The sequence below is a fragment of the Passer domesticus genome, chromosome 28 (genome assembly GCF_036417665.1).
Source record: "Passer domesticus isolate bPasDom1 chromosome 28, bPasDom1.hap1, whole genome shotgun sequence".
Lineage (NCBI taxonomy): Eukaryota > Metazoa > Chordata > Aves > Passeriformes > Passeridae > Passer > Passer domesticus.
This window is the reverse complement of record NC_087501.1, coordinates 1,059,959-1,079,284: the sequence shown is the minus strand read 5'-3', so window position 1 is coordinate 1,079,284 and position 19,326 is coordinate 1,059,959. Positions and strand designations below refer to the sequence as shown.

The following is a 19,326-nucleotide window of genomic DNA, read 5'->3' as shown; positions in this document are numbered from 1 at the left end:
AGGACCCCTCCCCACCCCATCCCGGGGGGGAACTTTGGGATCCTCCCGGCTGCTGCTCCAATCCATAAAAAGCTCCAAGTCTCCAGGCGGCAGCAGCCCCGGGGGGGTTTGGGGCGGGGGCAGCCCCCCGGGCTGCTCACCCCCCTCTCCCTGCTGCCCCCAGCATCACCCTGCACCTGAAGATCTCGTGCCCGTCGTCTCCCGCCTTTAACTACTCCCGCAGCCCCATCTGCGCCGTGCCCCAGGTGAAGATTGAGATGGAGTCGGACTACGAGGACAGCGACACCGAGAAGGCCCCGCGGGACATGGGCAGCGAGACCACGCTATAGCCCCCGCCCGCGGGACCCCTCCTCTATTTATACCTGGACAGGCAGATAGCGCCGCGTTCGTGTACGGAGAGGGAAACGGGGGCGGAACGCGCCCCACGCAGGCGGCCCCGGCGGCTTTTAGGGTCCCACACCCCGGTGCATTTCAGGGTCCCACACCCCGGTGCATTTCAGGGTCCTGAACTCTGATGCATTTCAGGGTCCTGAACCCCGGTGCATTTCAGTCCCACACCCCGGTGCATTTCAGGGTCCTGCACCCCGGTGTATTTCAGGGTCCTAAACCCCAGTGGATTTTAGGGTCTTGCGCCCCAGCGGGTTTTAGGGTCGCACGCCCTGGCAGATTGTAGGGTGGTGTGCTCCAGAATTCCCTCTCTTCCCACTGGGCAAAGGCAATGCCGCTGGCGGCGAAACGGGGCCGGAAAGGTGGGATTGGTGATTTTGGCACAGGAGAGGTGGAAATGGTGATTTTGGCGCAGGAAGGAGGAAGCACCTGGGGTGGGGAGGAGAAGGAAGAAGAACAGAAGGATGGGGATGAAGAAGAGGAAGCTCCTGGGATGAGGAGGAGGAGGCAGGATGGAGAGGAGCCGGTGCCCGGGAGGGAAGGGAAGGAGGAGCAGCTCAGGGGGAAGGGCTTTGCCACTTGAGGGCAACAACTGTGCAGTGAATGGGGCCTTGGCTCCTGCAGGGATCAGGAATAGTCCCTGAGGGAACTGGGAACGGTTTGTGAATGGAGTCAGGAATGTTTCCTGGAGGAGACAGGAGTGGTTTCTGCAGAGAATTGGGAATGGTTCCTGAGGGAGTCAGGGATGGTTCCTGAGGGAGTCAGGGATGGTTAGTTCAGGGAGTCAGGGATGGTTCCTGATGGAATCCAGGCTGGTCTCCACAGGGAAATGGGAACAGTGGCTGCAGTGAAGCCCTTTGGTCGCCCACCCCACATCCCCACCCCTCACCCGTGCCAGGAACAGCCCCACCCCTCCTGCCGCCCTTCCCTCCCCGGAGCAGCCCCTGATGGGGAATCCAAGGATCCTCCCTGGAGGATCCTCCCTGGAGGAACCCTGGGATTCCCTCTGGCTCTGCCTCCCAGGGGCTCCGTTCCCACCCCAGCACCAGGAGCAGGGGGAGCAGCCCCTGCCCCCAGTGCTCCCAGTTGCACCCAGCAGCTCCTCCCAGTGCCCAGCAGCGTTTGGGGGTCCCCAGGGGGCTCTTCCCACCTGGGTGGGGATCCAGGCTCCCTCCAACTCTTCCCAGCCCTGCTGAGGCTTTAAAGGATTTGGATTTTTCTCCACCCAGGTCCAGCCCTGGTTTAGGAACGCTGGTCCCAACACCCCAGAATCGATTTTTTCTCATTTTTTCTGGGTGAATCCTTCAGCTTTTTCCCTCCCAGAGCCCCCAGGCCCTTCCCGTGGGCAGGACCGACCTGACACTGACACCAGCAGCACTGGGGCTCTGCTGGGACACCAGTGACACCAGTGGGACCCCAGTGACGCCAGTGGGACCCCAGTGACACCTTGTACACAGGACACCAGTTCAACACTGGGACACCAGTGACACCAGTGGGACCCCAGTGACACATTGTACACAGGACACCAGTTCAACACTGGGACACCAGTGACACATTTTAACTGGGACCCCAGTCAAACACTGTACACAGGACCCCAGTGACGCCTTGTACACAGGACACCAGTTCAACACTGGGACACCAGTGACACATTTTAACTGGGACCCCAGTCAAACACTGTACATAGGACCCCAGTTCAACACTGGGACTGGGACACCAGTGAGACATGACTGCAACTGGGACCCCAGTTCAACACTGGGACACCAGTGACACACTGTACATAGGACACCAGGCAGACACTGCAAACAGGACACCAGTTCAGCCCTGTAACTGGGCACCAGTTAAACCTGCAAACGAGACACCAGTGGCACCAGCTCTGCCCTGTGAGTGGGCACCAGCTCTGCCCTGTGAGTGGTGTGCTCCTGACTCCTGTAAATACCCACATCCCCAGACTCCAAGGCTGTCTCCTCTTTATGGCATTTCTCGTTCTGGCTCTGCCGCAGCTCTGGGGACTCGTGGCAGTGCCAAACCCAGCCCTGGCAGTGCCCAAACCCGGCCCTGGCAGTGCCCAAACCCTGCCCCGGCAGTGCCCAAACCCGGCCCTGGCAGTGCCCAAACCCAGCCCTGGCAGTGCCCAAACCCAGCCCTGGCAGTGCCAAACTCCTCCTGTAGCTCCTGTCCCTCCCCACCCCGTGCCAGCTGCAGCGTGCTCCAGGCAGGTTTAAGGTTTTAATCCTGGTTTAATTCCCCCCTGCAGCCCAGGGCTCCGGGCAGGTTTAAGGTTTAATCCCAGCTCTGGGGCTGGGGGGCAGAGCCAGTCTGGGCTCTGGGCTGGGTTTGTCCCTCTGGGCTGGGCTCAGTCTGTCCCTCTGGGCCCAGTCTGTCCCTCTGGGCCGGGCTCAGTCTGTCCCTCTGGGCCGGGCTCAGTCTGTCCCTCTGGGCCCAGTTTGTCCCTCTGGGCTGGGCTCAGTCTGTCCCTCTGGGCTGGGTTTGTCCCTCTGGGCCGGGCTCAGTCTGTCCCTCTGGGCCGGGCTCAGTCTGTCCCTCTGGGCCCAGTTTGTCCCTCTGGGCTGGGCTCAGTCTGTCCCTCTGGGCTCAGTTTGTCCCTCTGGGCTCAGTCTGTCCCTCTGGGCCGGGCTCAGTTTGTCCCTCTGGGCTCAGTCTGTCCCTCTGGGCTGGGCTCAGTCTGTCCCTCTGGGCCGGGCTCAGTCTGTCCCTCTGGGCTCAGTCTGTCCCTCTGGGCCGGGCTGCCCCGGGGTTTGGGGTCTCTGGCCCAGCTCTCGGCCCCACTGCCCCGGCTGGATTTGAGCACAACCCCAATAAAAATCTCCTTCCCAAGCCCCAGCTCTCTGTGCTTCTCTGGGAACCCCAAACCTCCCCCCGGGGCTGCAGCACCTCAGCCCCTGGAACCCTGAAAGTCAGAAATAACTTTATAGCTACATTTTAAATATACAGAACTAGATCAATAAACAGAATATGTATAATTATATATTAATATAAAGATATAATATATAATTATATACAGGAAATTATAATATATAATTATATATATTATATATTATTACATATATAAATATTGAATAGATATAATTATATACATCTAAAACATATAGATATAAAAGTATATAATATATATAATTATATATAAATATCTATAAATATATAAATAGAAAATATCTACATAATACATTTAAAACAGTTATATAATTATATAGAAATATAATATATATAATTATATAAAATATAAATTAATTCTATATATTTTATATAATTATATAAAAAGTAATATATAATTACATATAAACATAAATATACTTATAATATATAAATATTAGAATATATAATTGTATATAGACATAAACCAGCCAAGCTTTAAAACCAAGCCCTGCTCCTTTCCAGTGCAATGATCATATTATTTAAATATCATAAATTATTAGAAAATCCAATTTTTACAAACCAGTCATCACTCCAGGGCACAAACGGGAATTTTTTTCTCTTCTCACACTTTATTCTGCCAGCCTGTGCTACTCACACTTCACACCCAGGGCAGGAGAGCTCCCCCAGCCCAGGAGTTCTTTGGTTACAAAAAAAGCCTTAAAAAATTCACCCCAGTCCAAAAAGGGAGAAAAGCCCGGCCTAGCTGCACTCTAGAAGAGGTTTAAAAAATTCACATCAACCCAAAAAGGAAGAAAAGCCCGGCCTAGCTGCACTCTAGAAGAGGTTTAAAAAATTCACCATCAGTACAAAAACAAAGAAAAGCCCAGCCTAGCTGCACTCTAGAGCAGGCTCCACCAGCCCAGGACTAAAGTATGGCTTTAGTTTAATATTTTTGTTCAAGTAATTCCTCTAAAGAAGAGTTTAAACTGAGTTTAAACTACAGATCCAGCCTGAGGGGACTGGGAGTGCCAGGATCCCGAGAGCCCCTGAGGGAGCCGGGCAGGGGATCCCAGCCCAAGCAAAAACTGAGTCTGGGTGATCCCAGCTCAAACACAAAGCAGGAGTGTGGATGATCCCAGCTCAAACATAAAACTGAGTCTGGATAATCCCAGCTCATAAACAAAGCTGAGTCTGGGTAATCCCAGCTCAAGCACAAAGCTGAGTCTGGGTAATCCCAGCTCAGCCAATAAATACCTGTGAGCTGAGGGTGGGGAAAGGCCCCTCGTGAAGACAATAAATAACAAATATTGCATTTCCTGTCGGCCTGCGGGGGTCAGTCTGCTGGGGCCTGCTTAGGCCTGGCTCCGAGGGCCTGCTTAGGCCTGGCTCCGAGGGCCTGCTTAGGCCTGGCTCCGAGGGACCCCTCGTTAAGGCCAGCTCCAGGGGTCCCTGGCCAGGCCCAGCTCCGAGGGCCCCTAATTAAGCCGGGCTCTGAGGGGCCCCTCGCTAAGCCCGGCTCTGAGGGGCCCTCGCTAAGCCCGGCTCAGCTAGGCAGGCAGAGCCCGGGGCTCCTGGGCCTTCAGCAGCTTCTTGGCAGCGATGATGGTGTTCTTCATCAGCATGGCCACCGTCATGGGCCCCACGCCGCCGGGCACCGGCGTGATGTAGCTCGCCTTCTTCCGCACCCCTGGGGAAAGCTGGGCTTAAGGGCTGGGCCAGGCTCCCCGGCCCAAAGCCACGCGGGTTCTGTCGGGATTGAGGCTTTAGGAACGGCGTCAAGGTGGTTTTTCCCTGCTGGACAGCGGGGCAAGGCCCAGCCTGGGTGTGGAGGCTGAGGTGGGGAAAAGCGCCAAGCCGGGACTAAAAGCACAAGGGTCCAAAACAGCAAAAAAAGCCAGGCCTAAAATTGCTAAAAAGTCAGGCCTGGGAGCCCCAGAAAGCTGGGCCCAAAAGCGCTAAGGCGGGACTAAAAGCGCCAAGCCAGGCCTGGAAGCACAAAGGTCCAAAACAGCAAAAAGCCAGGCCTAAAAACACAAAGCTCTGAAAACACCAAAAGCCAGGCCATAAAGTACCAAAAAGCTGGGCCTAAAAGCACAAGTAATGAGACCTAAATGCACAAAAAGCTGGACCCAAAAGCGCCAAGCCAGGACTAAAAGTACAAAGATCTGCAAGCGCCAAAAACCAAGGCTCAAAAGCACTGAAAAGCTGGGCCAGAAAGCACTAAGGCCTAAAAGCCAGGCCTAAAAGCTGAGTTTTAGCACAGAAATGCCAGATCCAAGCCTGGGGGTGGAGCAGAGGCAGAGACTCAACTGCTGAGGCTCAGGGGGCTCCTCTGGAGCGTCCCCACGGAACATCCCGGGACACAAAGCAGGCTTTGTCCCCTCTCAGCGCCCACAGCAGCTGCTCCTGGGCCCAAAGAGCTGCTCCTGGGCCCAAAGAGCTGCTCCTGGGCCCAAAGAGCTGCTCGTGGCCCGTCCTCACCTTCAAAGTCCACGTCCCCCACGAGCCTGGGCTGGGCGGTGAGCGGGTCCTGCACGCGGGTGATGCCCACGTCGATCACGGCCGCGCCCTCCTTCACCATGTCGGCCGTGATCAGGTTGGGGATGCCTGGGGAGGCAGGGAGCTCAGCCCGAGGGGGTCCACAGCCCCCATCCCAAACCCCAGCACCTTCCAGCCCACCTGGGATTTCCTGCCTCCCCAAAATTGCTGGATTCAGGAATTTCAAGGGTTATTTCCAACTTCAACCATGCAAACCTATCCCCTGATCCCAGATGGGGATGTTGGCGTGTTTGAGCAGAGCTCCCGGGGGGGATTTTGGGGTGCTGTGCAGGGCACTCAGAATGTGATTTTGGGGTGCTGTGCAGGGCTCTCAGGGGGGGACTTTGGGGTGCTGTGCAGAGCCAGAGCTGCATCCACAATCCCTGCTGGGTTCCCTCCCACCCCACCCCACGCCTCCCCAGGTGTGCTCAGGTGCCCCTGCCAGGTGCTGCTCCCCATTCCCAAGACAGAACCCCCAAACCTGAGGCAGCTTTCTGCCCCCAGCCCCAGGAGCCCCCCAGGACATGCCAGGAGCCCCTGACCTGCAGCTGCCACCACGATGTCAGCACGGATGGTGTGCTGCTTCAGCTGCTCCTTGGGCGTGTAGCGGTGCGAGATCGTCACCGTGGCGTCACCTGGGGACAGGGGACACCCAAGTGAGGCAGCTCGGAGGGCAGCCACCACACCTGGCAGCTCAGCCACCCTCAGTGGCATCAATGGGCAGGATTGGCTGCTGGGGTAGTGCTGGAAACAGAGAAGTTTTCATAAAAGGCAAAATAACAAAGTTCTTACAGAGAAAAACTGAGCTAAGGGTAAGCGGTTCTTGTTCCTGCTAAAACACCCCAAAACAGGGATTTTTTCCTTTGTTCTCTTCCTTTTCTAGAGAATTTCCCAGGCCAGACCTCTTGGCCTCTGTCCAATTGGTCTGAGGTGAAGCCCCAAAGGTCCTATGAGGTGTCTTTGTAGCAAACTGGGTGAGAAACTTCTGGACTTTTTGCCTTTTTAAGCAGACAAAGAATGATTTGGGCACTGCATCAACAAGGGGCACGTTCCTACAGGCCAGGAATTCACACCCAGCACCCAAAACCACAGCACCCAAAGCCAGCCAGTCCTCTGCTTCTTCACCTCCAAGGTGCTCCTCAGGAGCATCAGGGCCTGCTGAGCCCCAGGAGCAGCCTGGAGGGACAGGAGGGATTTGGGGTGGGACAGGACAGGGATGTGGGGGGGGGGACAGGACAAGGAGCTGCTGAAGAGGTTCAGGGGGCACCTTCTGCCTCTCCACAGCTCTGTGGGGACAGGAGGGGACAGCCAAGGCAGGGTCAGGCTCTGCTCCCAGGAGAAAAAACAGCCTCAAGCTGTGGAGGAAAAGTTTGGGCTGGATATTGGGAAAAAACCCATCATGGAAAGGTTGCAAAAGGGAAAGGGAGAGGATGAGATAAAACAGCCTCAAGCTGTGCCAGGGGAGGTTTAGGGCTGGATATTGGGGAAAAACCCATCATGGAAAGGTTGTAAAAGGGAAAGGCCCCAGCCCTGGAGTGTCCACAACTGTGGATGTGGCTCTGGAGCTGCGGTGCCATGGTGAGCAATGCCCGGGTTTCACCACCCTGCACACCTGAACAAGTCAGGGATGCCAAGCCGTGCTGGGATCCTTGCCCCCCGGCACTGCGGGAGCCCAGGGGGCTCGGGGCAGTGGTGGGTGCCCAGGTGCCCCTGCCTACCTCCGGGGCGCTCGTGGCGGCCGTCGGTGTGCAGCAGCATGGCGATGGGCATGCCCACGTTCTTGGACCTGCCCGCCACCACCACGTTCCTGCCCAGCGTGGGGATCCCTGCAGGGCACAGAGCACAGCCTGACACGCTGCCCCGAGCGGGGGAACCGCGGGGGTGGCTGATCCCACCCGGGAGCTGCAGAGAAACCCCGAAATCCCACCCGGGAGCTGCAGAGAAACCCCGAAATCCCACCCGGGAGCTGCAGAGAAACCCCGAAATCCCACCCGGGAGCTGCAGAGAAACCCCGAAATCCCACCTGGGAGCTGCAGAGAAACCCCAAAATCCCACCCTGGGAGCTGCAGAGAAACCCCAAAATCCCACCCTGGGAGCTGCAGAGAAACCCTGAAATCCCACCCAGGAGCTGCAGAGAAACCCCAAAATCCCACCCTGGGAACCCTGCAGAGAAACCCCGAAATCCCACCCTGGGAACCCTGCACAGGCACCCCAAAATCCCACCCCGGGAGCCCTGCAGAGACACCCCAAAACTGGGTGAGTTTTGAGCTCAGGCCACCCCAGGCCAGAGCAAAGCAGGATAATCCCTCCCTGGCCCTGATATCTCCAGGACAGGACAATTCCTTCTTGGCCCTGCTCTCCCTCCCAGGACAGGACAATCCCTCCCTGGCCCCGCTGTCCCTGGTGTTCTGAGCAGGAATTCCCAGAATCCCCAGAAGCTGCAGCAGCAGCTCCCACCTGAGCAGGAATTCCCAGAATCCCCAGAAGCTGCAGCAGCAGCTCCCACCTGAGCCGGAATTCCCAGAATCCCCAGAAGCTGCAGCAGCAGCTCTCACCTGTCCTCTGGATGATCTCCCAGACGCCGCGGGGCGTGGCGGGCAGCATGGAGTCCTGGTCCAGGCACATCCTGCCCACGTTGAGCACGTGGAACCCGTCCACGTCCTTGTGCGGGCTCACGGCGTTGCAGACGCGGCGCTCGTCGATGTGCTCTGCACAGGGCAGGGCTCAGGGCTCTGCTGCCAGCTCTGCTGCCAGCTGTGCTGCCAGCTGGGACTGCGACAGTCCTGCCGTGGAGCTCTGACCCCAAACCTTGAGCTGGAATTGTGACCCCAAACTGGAGCTCTGACTCCAGGTCCTGAGCTGGAATTGCAACCCTGAGCTGGGATTATGATCCCAGTCTCTGAACTGGAATTGCAGCCCCAAACTGGAGCTGTGAGCTTGAACCTTGAGCTGGAATTGCAACCCCAAATTGGAGCTGTGACCCTGAGCAGGAACTGCAGCCCCAGACTGCAGCTCTGACCCTGAGCAGGAATTGCAGCCCCAGACTGTGACCCTGAGCAGGAATTGCAGCCCCAAACTGCAGCTCTGACCCTGAGCAGGAACTGCAGCCCCAGACTGCAGCTCTGACCCTGAGCAGGAACTGCAGCCCCAAACTGCAGCTCTGACCCTGAGCTGGAATTGCAGCCCCAGCCTGTGACCCTGAGCTGCAGCTGTGGCCCTGAGCTCAGCCCCTGCAGAGCGTGGGCCCTGGCAGCTCCCAGCACAGAGCACTCTGCAGTGAGCCCTGCCCTCCCTGGGAGCATTCTCAGGCAGCCCAAGGCCCCCACACCCGCAGGGGAGGCTGAGACTCCCACCCAGGAACAGCAGCCAGGGACTGAGCCCTGCTGCTGAGGGGAGGATCAGGGCAGCTCCCCCTGGGCTTCCCCCTGGAAGCTTTCTGGGAGTGCAGAGGAGCTGAGCTGCTCACCAGGCAGGGGAAGCTGCACCAGCAGCCCGTCCACGGCCGTGTCACTGTTGAGCCTGGCAATCAGCTCCAGCAGCTCCTCCTCGCTGATGGAGGCTGGCCTCAGGATGGTCTCGCTGCTGATCCCTGCAATGGCCAGAGCCACGGGGTCAGTAAGGCACAGAAGGGTCATTTCCCCAGGTTCTGTGCATTTTCTGCCCTGTTCTGCTGCCTGGCTAAATCTAGGAGGTGCACACCGAGGATGGAAGGGTTTGTGCAGCTCCCAAGCCTTGGGGTTTGTTGTTGAGGATGGTTTTATGGGGCTGGTGGCCTGGGAAAGGGGCTTTGGGACCCTCCCAGAGCAGGGAGAAACACAAGCAAAGGCTGCTGCCATGAAAATAAAACCACATGGCCCGAGAGGCCTCTGGACACAGCAAAAAAGGGATGTTTGCCTCAAAATCCCAGCTCCAAAAGCAGCCTCAGCTGCTCAGACCCGGGTTAAGTGACACCATTTACTGCCCCTGACCCCGAGCAGGACCTTGGACTGCAGGATGGAAGGAATCAGAGAGCAGCGAGGCTGCTGAGCAGGATCTGTCCCAGGCAGATGGGAAAAGGAGGCCAAAAATCCCCTCCTGTGCTTTTTGTGGCTCTGGGAAAGGTGAAAAACCCCAATCCTGCCCTGAAGGACCCAAGTGATCACATCACCACACCCCAGTACAAGTGGGCAGCCACAGAACCCAAATTCCGGGTGACACCAAAAAACCAACAGGTGGGTGCACCCCAAAAAAACCTTCCAGCATCGAGGACTCCCAACCAAACTGCATTTTCAGATTAAAAAAACCCCTCCCACTCACCCACATCAGCCGCCGCTTTGGTTTTGTTGAGGACGTAGGAGTGGCTGGCCGGGTTCTCCCCCACCAGCACCACGCTCAGGTGGGGCCTCCGGTTGCCGGCAGCCACCCACTGCTGCACCTCGTGCCGCGCTTCCTGCCGGATCTGCCGGGCCAGCTTCCTCCCCGAGATCACCACGGCGTCCTCCCTGCGCGGGGAAAGGGTCAGCACAGCCCCGACGGAGCAGGAATCCAGGGGGAAAGGGTCAGCACAGCCCGGATGGAGCAGGAATCCAGGGGCAAAAGGCTCCATCCCCTGTGCTTTGTCGGGGCCTGTGGCACCTTTGTGCTCGGTCACGTTTCCAGCATCAAAGCCGGGACCAAACGGGGCAGGATCAGAATATCCCGAGCTGGAAGGGACCCACCAGGATCACTGAGTGCACCCCAAAATCCTGCCTTGTGCAACCCTGGGAATGTTGGTTAAATACTGTTTGGAGCAGGGTGGGATGCTCGGGGCTCTCTGTCCCTGTCACCCCAGGGAGTGCTCAGGGTGGTCTCTGTCCCTGTCACCCCAGGGGTGTCCTGGGCTCTCTGTCCTCCTCATGCCAAGGGATAACCCAGCAGAGGGGGTGCTGGTCTCCTCCTTTCTCACTCGGGGGGTCTCTGTTCCTGTTATCCGGGGGAATGGCCGGAGGGTCTGTGTCCCCTCACCCCGGGGTGTCTCCGTTCCCCTCACGCCGGGGCAGCCCCGCTGTGAGGGGATCCCTGTCCCTCATTCTGGGGATGATGGGGGTGTCTCCATCCCCCGAGCCCCGGGGGTTGCCCGGCGGTATTTCCATCTCCCCGTGCTGTCAGCCCCGCCGTGAGGGGGTCCCGCTCCCCGTGCTGTGTCAGCCCCGCCGTGAGGGGGTCCCGCTCCCCGTGCTGGGGCAGCCCCGCCGTGAGGGGGTCCCGCTCCCCGTGCTGTGTCAGCCCCGCCGTGAGGGGTCCCGCTCCCCGTGCTGGGGCAGCCCCGCCGTGAGGGGGTCCCGCTCCCCGAGCCGGGGCAGCCCCGCCGTGAGGGGATCCCGCTCCCCGAGCCGGGCAGCCCCGCACTCCCACGCAAGGCGGCCGCGGGATTTCATCAGCCTGCAGCTCCCGCCGCGGCCGCTGGGGGCCGGCCCGCCGTTCCTGGAACCGCCGGGGCCAAACGAGCCGCGACCCCGGCCCGGGGACCGCCCGAACCGAACCGAACCGAACCGAGCCGGGCTGGGCCTCCCCCCTCACAACCCTGCGGGCCCAGGCGGAGCGCGGCGGGCGCTGCTCCCACCTCCCTCCCGAGCATCCCCGCACATGCCCCGGTGTCCGGCCGTACCGGGCGGCGCTGAGGTGCAGGCGGCGGGCGCGGGGCTCCAGCGCGGCGCGGCTGAGGGAGCGGAGGGGCCGGAGCGCGGATGCCATGGCACGATGGAGTGCGACAAGTGGAACGAACACCACTGAGGGGAGCGCCCCTTGCCGCCCTATATATAGCTGGTAAGCCCCGCCTCCCCGGCGGCAGCCAATGGGGCTCAGCCCCGGCGATGATTGATTGGGGCGCTCCGCTGGGTGGCGGGAGCGCGGCCGCAATGGCGGGCCCGGGGCGAGCACGAACGGACGGACCCCGCGGGCTGGATGTCCGGGACGTTCGGTGTCACCGGGCACGGCCCGGCTGGGCACGGGCTGCAGGCACCGAAGGTGCGCTGGGCCCGGCCCCGCCGTGGGCAGCAGCGCCGGGGGTTCTGCCCGCTCAGTGAGAGCGCACCTGCAGGGCTGGGAGCGCACCTGGAGCACGGGGGCTGCTCTGGAGCCGGGCTGGGACGGCTGGGAGTGCTCACATGGAGAAGGGAAAGCTGGGAATGCTCCCCTGGAGAAGGGAAGAACCCAGGGAGATCCCCAGGCAGAGCTTCCAGCACATTCAGGCCCCGAAGGGGCTCCAGGAGAGCTGGGGACAGACCCCCTAAAACCCCTCCCCATGGGCCCAGGCACGACAAAAAGAGGCAAAAGTCCAGGAAAACTCTCCTTGGAAACAGCTCCCAGCATGGACAATCCCCCCCACTCCTCTCCCAGCCCAGGGGCCACCAAACCCCCCTGGGGATCTGTCCTGGCACAGCTCAGAGAGGCACACACCACCAGATCAGCCCCAAAAAGAGACAAAAGTCCTCTCCTAGCCCGGGGGCCACCAAACCCCCCCAGGGACCCCCCTGCTGGGTGGGCAGCCCCTGGAGAGGTGCAGGGCTGGGATCCGGGCAGCTCCTGGCAGGGAGGGCGATGCCAGCCCAGCCCTGAGTGCCCAGGGCACCCCCAGGCAGCCCCGGAGGCAGGACACGACATGCAGGGGTGGCCACATGCTGGGCAACGGGGAGGGGACCCCAAAACGAGGAGGGGGCTCTTCCAGTTCATCCAGCCGGGAAAAGCAGCAGCAGCAGCATCCAGAGGGGCTCGTCCTGGCCCAGGGGGGCTCGTCCAGGGGGTTCTGGTGGCCACAGCTGGGTGATGGCCACTGGGAAGTCTCTGCACCCCTCAGCTGGGCTGGCACCGCCCCCGTGCCAGGGATTTGGGGGGTCCTTGATGCCCTGGCACGGGTGGCAATGTGGGTGTGGCCAGTACTAGCCAGGGTGGGCTCGTCCAGGGGGCTTCTGGTGGCCACAGCAGTGAGAGAAGAGCTGGGAAGTCTCTGCAGCCCTCAGCCGGGCTGGCATCGTCCCCGTGCCAGGGATTTGGGGCTCCCTGCCACCCTGGGATGTGGCCACCACTAGCCCAGGAGGGGGCTCGTCCAGGAGGGTTCTGGTGGCCACAGCAACGAGAGAAGCGCTGGGAAGTCTCTGCCAGGGAGCTCCAGCACTCCTCAGCCGGGCTGGCACGGGTGGCAATGGGGACGTGCCCACCACTAGCCCGGGGTGGGGCTCGTCCAGGGGGCTCTGGTGGCCACAGTGGGAGGGTGGCAGCTGGGCAGTCTCTGGTGGCCACAGCAACGAGAGAAGCGCTGGGAAGTCTCTGCCAGGGAGCTCCAGCACCCCTCAGCCGGGCTGGCACCGTCCCTTGGGGTCCCTGGCACGGGTGGCAGAGGGGACGTGGCCCCCCGGGTCTGGCTCAGTAGAAGTGTTTGCGGCTCTGCTCCTGCCACTTGTTGTAGAGGATGATGCCGATGACGATGGCGAAGACGAGGGCCACCAGCGAGAAGAAGACGATGAGGAACAGGGCCAGGCCACTCATGGGCTCCAGGGGCGCCTCCACTGCGGGAACGGGGATTTGGGGTTTGGGATTTGGGGTTTGGGATTTGGGATTGGGGGATGAGGAACAGGGCCAGGCCACTCATGGGCTCCAGGGGCGCCTCCACTGCGGGAACGGGGATTTGGGGTTTGGGATTTGGGGTTTGGGGATGAGAGTTTGGGATTTGGGGTTTGGGGTTTGGGGATGAGGAACAGGGCCAGGCCACTCATGGGCTCCAGCGGCGCCTCCACTGCGGGAACAGGGGTTTGGGGTTTGGGGTTTGGGATTTGGGATTGGGGGATGAGGAACAGGGCCAGGCCACTCATGGGCTCCAGTGGCGCCTCCACTGCGGGAACAGGGATTTGGGGTTTGGGGATTTGGGGTTTGGGATTTGGGGATGAGGAACAGGGCCAGGCCGCTCATAGGCTCCAGTGGGCCACAGGGATTTGGGGTTTGGGGATTTCAGGATGAGAGTGTGGGACTTTGGGGTTTGGGAGTGTGGGATTTTGGGATGAGGGTTGGGGATTTGGGGATGAGGAACAGGGCCAGGCTCCTCATGGGCTCCAGGGGCGCCTCCACTGCGGGAACGGGGATTTGGGGATTGGGGGTTTTGGGACTCTCAGATGGGATTTTGCACTCACTTCCCGGCAGCCTCAGGTTGTCCACCACGGGCAGGAAAACTTCCCGATCCCGTTTTTCCTCCTCCGGCGTCCGCTCCACCGTCAGCTGGTACAGCTTCAGCGAGATGATGTCGTGGTTGTCTGCAAAAAACCCCAAAAACGTTTTATCCCAGGCTCATCCCAAGGCTTTATTCCATGCTAATCCTGGAATCCCACCTGGAGCCCCAAAACCCACTCGGGAACCCCAAATGCACCCGAGAACCCCACCTGAACCCCGTAAATCCCCTTGGGAACCCCGCTGGCCCCCCGGCTGTACCTGACAGGTCCCCAGTGACCGAGGACGTCCCAAAGTAGTAGCCACGGGGCAGGCGCACGCCGGGCACGTCGATGCAGTCCCGCCACTCGTGCTTGCCGTCGATGTCGATCAGCACCTGCGAGGAACAGCCTGAGCCTCTCCCAGCGCTTACAGCTGGCTCAAAAGCTAAAACTGGGCTTAAAATTCAGGTTTAGACTCGGAGCATGTTGAGGATGTGAGGTTAAAATTGGAGGGTTTGAAGGTTTTAGTGTTGGTAGGTGCTGGCGCTCAAAAGGACGCTGCGCTGGAGAGGAAGGTGTGGAAAAAAATGCCAAATCCACTCTGGAATCCCACCTGGGACCCCCAAATCCACTGGGGAATCCCATCTGGGGACCCTAAATCCACTCAGGAATCCCAAACCCACTTGGCAATCCCATCTGGAGACTCCAAACGTACCGTGAGCCTCCTCTTGACGTAGCAGATGACCAGGAAGGTGTCGTGGTTGAGGCTGCGCACCATGGCGGTGCAGCACTTGGGAACCTCAAAGCCACTCAAGAATCCCACCTGGAGACCCCAAATCCATTTGGGAATCCCACCTGGAGTCCCCAAATCCCACCTGGAGCCCCCAGACTGACCGTGAGCCTCCTCTTGACGTAGCGGATGACCAGGAAGGTGTCGTGGTTGAGGTTGCGCACCATGGCGGTGCAGCACTCGCGAACCCCAAACCCACCTGGGAATCCCACCTGGAACCTCCAAACCCACCCAGATCCCACCTGGAGTCCCCAAATCCCACCTGGAGCCCCCAGACTGACCGTGAGCCTCCTCTTGACGTAGCGGATGACCAGGAAGGTGTCGTGGTTGAGGTTGCGCACCATGGCGGTGCAGCCGCCCAGCTCGGTGGGGCGCCCGTCGCGGTCGTGGTCGTAGGTCAGCGAGCCGTTGTTCACCATGGCCGAGATGTAGGGGAACACGCGCTGCCCGGGGGGGGAAAAGCTGGCGTTGGGATCCTGGAGGAGGTCTGGGATCGCGGGGAGACGCCGGGAAGGGGAGGTGGGGTGGGGCTGAAGTTGTTCGGTGGAAGAGCAGAGTGATCCCAAAGCTCTCCAGCTGCGACCCCAAAGGCCTTCAGGCAATGAGGGAACGATCCCAAAGTCCTCCAACCAACACTGGAATGATCCCAAAGTCCTTCACCCCAAAGAGATCCACTCAACACAACACGGGAATGATCCCAAAGTCCTTCACCCCAAAGAGATCCTCTCAAAACAACCTGGGAATGATCCCAAACTCCTTCACCCCAAAGAGATCCACTCAACACAACACGGGAATGATCCCAAAGTCCTTCACCCCACAAAAACCTGCCCAATGCAACACCAGAGTGATTCCAAAGTTCTCCAACCACGATCCCAAAGTCCTACAACCAACACTGGAATGGTCCCAAGGTCCTTCAAGCAACATGGGAAAGATCCCAAAGTTCTCCAACCAACGGGGGAATGATCCTGAAGTCCTTCACCCCACAGAGATCTGCTCAACACAACACTGAATGATCCCAAAGTCTTTCAGCCAACACTGGAATGACCCCAAAGCCCTTCATCCCAAATGATCTGCTCAGAAACCACCAGGATGGCCCCAAACTCCATTCCTGGGGATCCCAAACCCCCAAAATCTCCTCAAAGACCACCGGGATGACCCCAAACTCCATTCCTGGTGATCCCAAACCCCCAAAATCTCCTCAAAGACCACCGGGATGACCCCAGACTCCGTCCCTCAGGATCATCTCCCGCCGGGGCGGCACCGAGCCCCCGTTCCCTGCAGCCTCTCCCGGCTCCCCGGGGCTCCTGGATGTGGGAACGGGGAATCCCAGTGGGACAGCAGGAGGCAGTACCTGGTTTCCAGGGCTGTACCTCCTCTTCTGGGCCTGCCCTCCAGGATTAGCACAAAGCAAGAGAGAGCAACACGGTCACCGAGCCCAGCAGGACCCAAAATCCCGGGAAATCCCCCCGGAACAGAGTCCAGCAGGGCCCAAAATCCTGCAATTTTTGCCTTTTCTCCTTTTTGGAGCTCTTTTTGACCTTTTGGATCTCTTACTGTCTTTTTTTAAGCTCATTTTGACCTTTTTGGAGACTTTTTGTCTTTTTTGAGGTATTTTTGACTTTTTGGAGCTCTTTTTGACCTTTTTAGAGATCTTTTTCATTTTTTGGAGCTCAGCTGGAAAGTTCTCTCCCAATTTCCCTGACCAAAAAAAAAGTGGAATAGGCATGGGAAGAGGAGGAGAAGGAGGAGGAGGAGGAAGGAGCTCTGAGCATGAAGAGCTGCGTGTGACACTGGTGGCTCTCACCTCCTGCTGCTTCTCCTCGTTGGGATACGTGTCCACGAACACCCCCAGCCCCAGGAAGTTGTCCTTGCTCCCAAAAACAGGTCCTGGAAGGGGAGAAGAAAAGTTGGGATGAGGCTGGGAAGCTCAGGGAGGAAGTCTGTCACTTGTTTGGCAAAGTCCTCAACGACCATCCAGTCCCATCCATGTGGATGACTTCCATGAGTCCAGGATGCTCCAAACCCTATCAAGGTGTCCCAGGTGTCCCCTAAACCCTGTCCAAGGTGTTCCCAAAGCCCTGTCCCAGGTGTCCCCTAAACCCTGTCCAAGGTGTCCCCAAAGCCCTGTCCAAGGTGTCCCCCAAGCTCCAAGCCCTGTCCAAAGTGCCCAAGGTGTCCCCCAAAGTCCAGGTGTCCCCAAACCCTATCCAAGGTGTCCAAGATGTCCCCTGAGCCCTGTCCAAGGTGTCCCAAGTGTCCCCAGCCCTGTCCCAGGTGTCCCCAGCCCTGTCCCCGATGTCCCCAGCCCTGTCCCCGCTGTCCCAGCTGTCCCCAGCCCTGTCCCCAGCCCTGTCCCAGGTGTCCCAGCTGTCCCCAGCCCTGTCCCCAGCTGTCCCCAGCCCTGTCCCCAGCCCTGTCCCAGGTGTCCCAGCTGTCCCCAGCCCTGTCCCCAGCCCTGTCCCCAGCCCAGTCCCCGCTGTCCCCAGCCCTGTCCCCGCTGTCCCAGCTGTCCCCAGCCCTGTCCCCGATGTCCCCAGCCCTGTCCCCAGCCCTGTCCCCGCTGTCCCCAGCCCTGTCCCCAGCCCAGTCCCCGCTGTCCCCAGCCCTGTCCCCAGCCCTGTCCCCAGCCCTGTCCCCAGCCCAGTCCCCGCTGTCCCCAGCCCTGTCCCCAGCCCTGTCCCCGCTGTGCCCCAGCCCTGTCCCCAGCCCAGTCCCCGCTGTCCCCAGCCCTGTCCCCAGCCCTGTCCCCAGCCCTGTCCCCAGCCCAGTCCCCGCTGTCCCCAGCCCTGTCCCCAGCCCAGTCCCCGCTGTCCCCAGCCCTGTCCCCAGCCCAGTCCCCGCTGTCCCCAGCCCTGTCCCCAGCCCTGTCCCCGCTGTGCCCCAGCCCTGTCCCCAGCCCAGTCCCCGCTGTCCCCAGCCCTGTCCCCGCTGTCCCCGCTGTCCCCAGCCCTGTCCCCAGCCCTGTCCCCGCTGTCCCCAGCCCTGTCCCCAGCCCTGTCCCAGGTGTCCCCAGCCCTGTCCCAGGTGTCCCCAGCCCTGTCCCAGGTGTCCCAGGTGTCCCCAGCCCTGTCCCCAGCCCTGTCCCCAGCCCTGTCCCAGCTGTCCCCAGCCCTGTCCCAGGTGTCCCAGGTGTCCCCAGCCCAGTCCCCGCTGTCCCCAGCCCTGTCCCCAGCCCTGTCCCCAGCCCTGTCCCCGCTGTCCCCAGCCCTGTCCCCAGCCCTGTCCCGGGCAGGCACGCCGCTTACCCGGCTGCATCCTGTCCTTGGTGTACCAGATGGCGAAGCCGTCCCCGTTGAGGTTCTTCTTGCCCTGCCCGTGGATCTTGAAGTGCACCTGCATCTCCCAGTCCCGCAGGTAGCAGGGCTGGCAGGGAGGAGGGAAGGGGGAATTCGGGAATCCCTCGTTCCTTAACTCCACACCCACCACGCCCTGGGCTCCCTGCACCGGATCCTGGATCATTAACCCCAAAAAAATACCTAATCCCCAAAAAAATCGTTAATCCAAGGAACTGGTTGTCACCCAAGGCTTGAACAGCGAGGCAGCGACTCCAACAAAATCAGGGAAAGACGCAGGAAAACCTCAGCAGCAGCTGCTAGTTGCAATTATTAATTAGCTGCCAATTAATTGTGTGTTCTGTGGGAGTCACGGTGGCTTTTTGGGAGCTGGAATTCCAAGGAAAAATCCAATTCCCACTTGGGGAATCCCATTCCCACTTCGGGAATCCCTCTCCTAACCCTGCCCCAATCCCAGTCTTGATCCCGATCTTGATCCCAACTCTCTCCTGACCTGATTCCAACCCCAATCCCAATCCTGACTCTCTATCCCATCCCACTGCATCCCATCCCATGGAGCCCATCCCATCCCATGGATCCCATAGATCCGATTCTAGGGATCCCATCCTATTGATCCCACCCCATGGATCCCATCCCAATGATCCCAGTGATCCCATTCCATGGATCCCATACCATTGATCCCATCGATCCCATTGATCCCATCCCGGAGTCCCCTCAGTGCCGATCCCTGCCTGTCCCAGTCCCGGTCCTGTCCCGTTTCATTCCGGTGCCCCGATCCCCTCCCCTCCCGTCCCTGTCCCGGTCCCTCGGCTCCCGGCCATGCCGGTGCCCGCGCTCACCACCCGGTTCCACACGGCTCCCTGCTTGCTCTGCACGTCGGGCGTGAGGCGGATGAACTGGGTCATGACCATGGCGTTGCCCAGCAGGTCCCAGAGCCCCGAGCTGGCCGAGCCCACACCTGCGGCCCACACGCACCGTCGGCACCGGGCACCGGCCGCGGGCACCGGGCACCGGCCCCGGGCGCCGCCCGCGCTCCCCGCTCACCCTGGTACGGTTTGGACAGCGAGTGCTCGCGTTTGAGGTGCTCCTCGGTCTGCTCGGCCGCCGTCCCGCCGAGCCGCAGCAGCACGGCCAGCAGGGCCAGCCCGGCCCGCCACCGGCCCGCCGCCGCCATCTTCCCCCGCCGCGCCGCCGCCCGCCCCGCGCGCCCATTGGCTGGCTCGCCGCGCTGTTCCCGCCCACGAGGCGGAGCACCAACGGTGATTGGTTAAACCAGCTGCCTGTCAAT

At 60.2% G+C, this 19,326-nt stretch overlaps 3 protein-coding genes across 7 annotated transcripts in view; 1 reads left to right on the top strand and 2 right to left on the bottom strand.

Moving 5' to 3' along the window:
• Nucleotides 1-1,983, top strand: part of SLC4A5 (solute carrier family 4 member 5) — a 40,702-nt gene extending 38,719 nt beyond the window's left edge. For all 3 annotated transcript variants that reach the window (XM_064400524.1, XM_064400525.1, XM_064400523.1), the window contains one exon: nt 164-1,983. In XM_064400524.1, the coding sequence (XP_064256594.1) occupies nt 164-329 (166 nt within the window). In that variant the 3' untranslated portion in view covers nt 330-1,983. The remainder of the gene's footprint in view (nt 1-163) is intronic.
• A 1,793-nt stretch (nt 1,984-3,776) lies between these two features.
• Nucleotides 3,777-11,585, bottom strand: MTHFD2 (methylenetetrahydrofolate dehydrogenase (NADP+ dependent) 2, methenyltetrahydrofolate cyclohydrolase). Its single transcript, XM_064400529.1, has 8 exons — nt 11,426-11,585; nt 10,096-10,280; nt 9,266-9,388; nt 8,355-8,507; nt 7,518-7,625; nt 6,342-6,434; nt 5,743-5,868; nt 3,777-4,948 (listed from the first exon to the last, which is right to left on the bottom strand). Exons 1-8 carry the CDS (start codon nt 11,509-11,511, stop codon nt 4,809-4,811), a joined length of 1,014 nt encoding a protein of 337 aa, XP_064256599.1. The 5' UTR covers nt 11,512-11,585; the 3' UTR covers nt 3,777-4,808.
• A 508-nt stretch (nt 11,586-12,093) lies between these two features.
• LMAN2L (lectin, mannose binding 2 like) lies at nt 12,094-19,239 on the bottom strand. Of its 3 annotated transcripts, none has more exons than XM_064400531.1 (9): nt 19,083-19,239; nt 18,878-18,996; nt 17,991-18,108; nt 16,550-16,632; nt 16,097-16,129; nt 15,027-15,188; nt 14,236-14,350; nt 13,941-14,060; nt 12,094-13,322 (listed from the first exon to the last, which is right to left on the bottom strand). In XM_064400531.1, the coding sequence occupies exons 1-9, from the start codon at nt 19,210-19,212 to the stop codon at nt 13,180-13,182; spliced, it is 1,023 nt and encodes a 340-aa protein (XP_064256601.1). In that variant the 5' UTR covers nt 19,213-19,239; the 3' UTR covers nt 12,094-13,179. The 3 variants fall into 3 exon arrangements, with proteins under 3 accessions (XP_064256601.1, XP_064256603.1, XP_064256602.1); XM_064400532.1 differs by lacking the exon at nt 12,094-13,322 and adding an exon at nt 13,747-13,877; XM_064400533.1 differs by lacking the exon at nt 16,097-16,129.
• Nucleotides 19,240-19,326: the final 87 nt, after the last annotated feature.

What these genes read in the sequence shown, in the direction of transcription:
- MTHFD2 (XM_064400529.1), bottom strand. Translation starts at nt 11,511, where the DNA reads ATGGCATCCGCGCTCCGGCCCCTCCGCTCCCTCAGCCGCGCCGCGCTG. An exon ending in CTGCACCTCAGCGCCGCCCG is followed by an intron (nt 10,281 to 11,425) that starts GTACGGCCGGAC and finishes TTCCCCGCGCAG; the next exon opens with GGAGGACGCCGTGGTGATCT. An exon ending in CATCGTGGTGGCAGCTGCAG is followed by an intron (nt 5,869 to 6,341) that starts GTCAGGGGCTCC and finishes CTGCCTCCCCAG; the next exon opens with GCATCCCCAACCTGATCACG.
- LMAN2L (XM_064400531.1), bottom strand. Translation starts at nt 19,212, where the DNA reads ATGGCGGCGGCGGGCCGGTGGCGGGCCGGGCTGGCCCTGCTGGCCGTG. An exon ending in ACGAGGAGAAGCAGCAGGAG is followed by an intron (nt 16,130 to 16,549) that starts GTGAGAGCCACC and finishes CCTGGAGGGCAG; the next exon opens with GCCCAGAAGAGGAGGTACAG. An exon ending in ACGTCAAGAGGAGGCTCACG is followed by an intron (nt 14,351 to 15,026) that starts GTCAGTCTGGGG and finishes TGTTCCTCGCAG; the next exon opens with GTGCTGATCGACATCGACGG.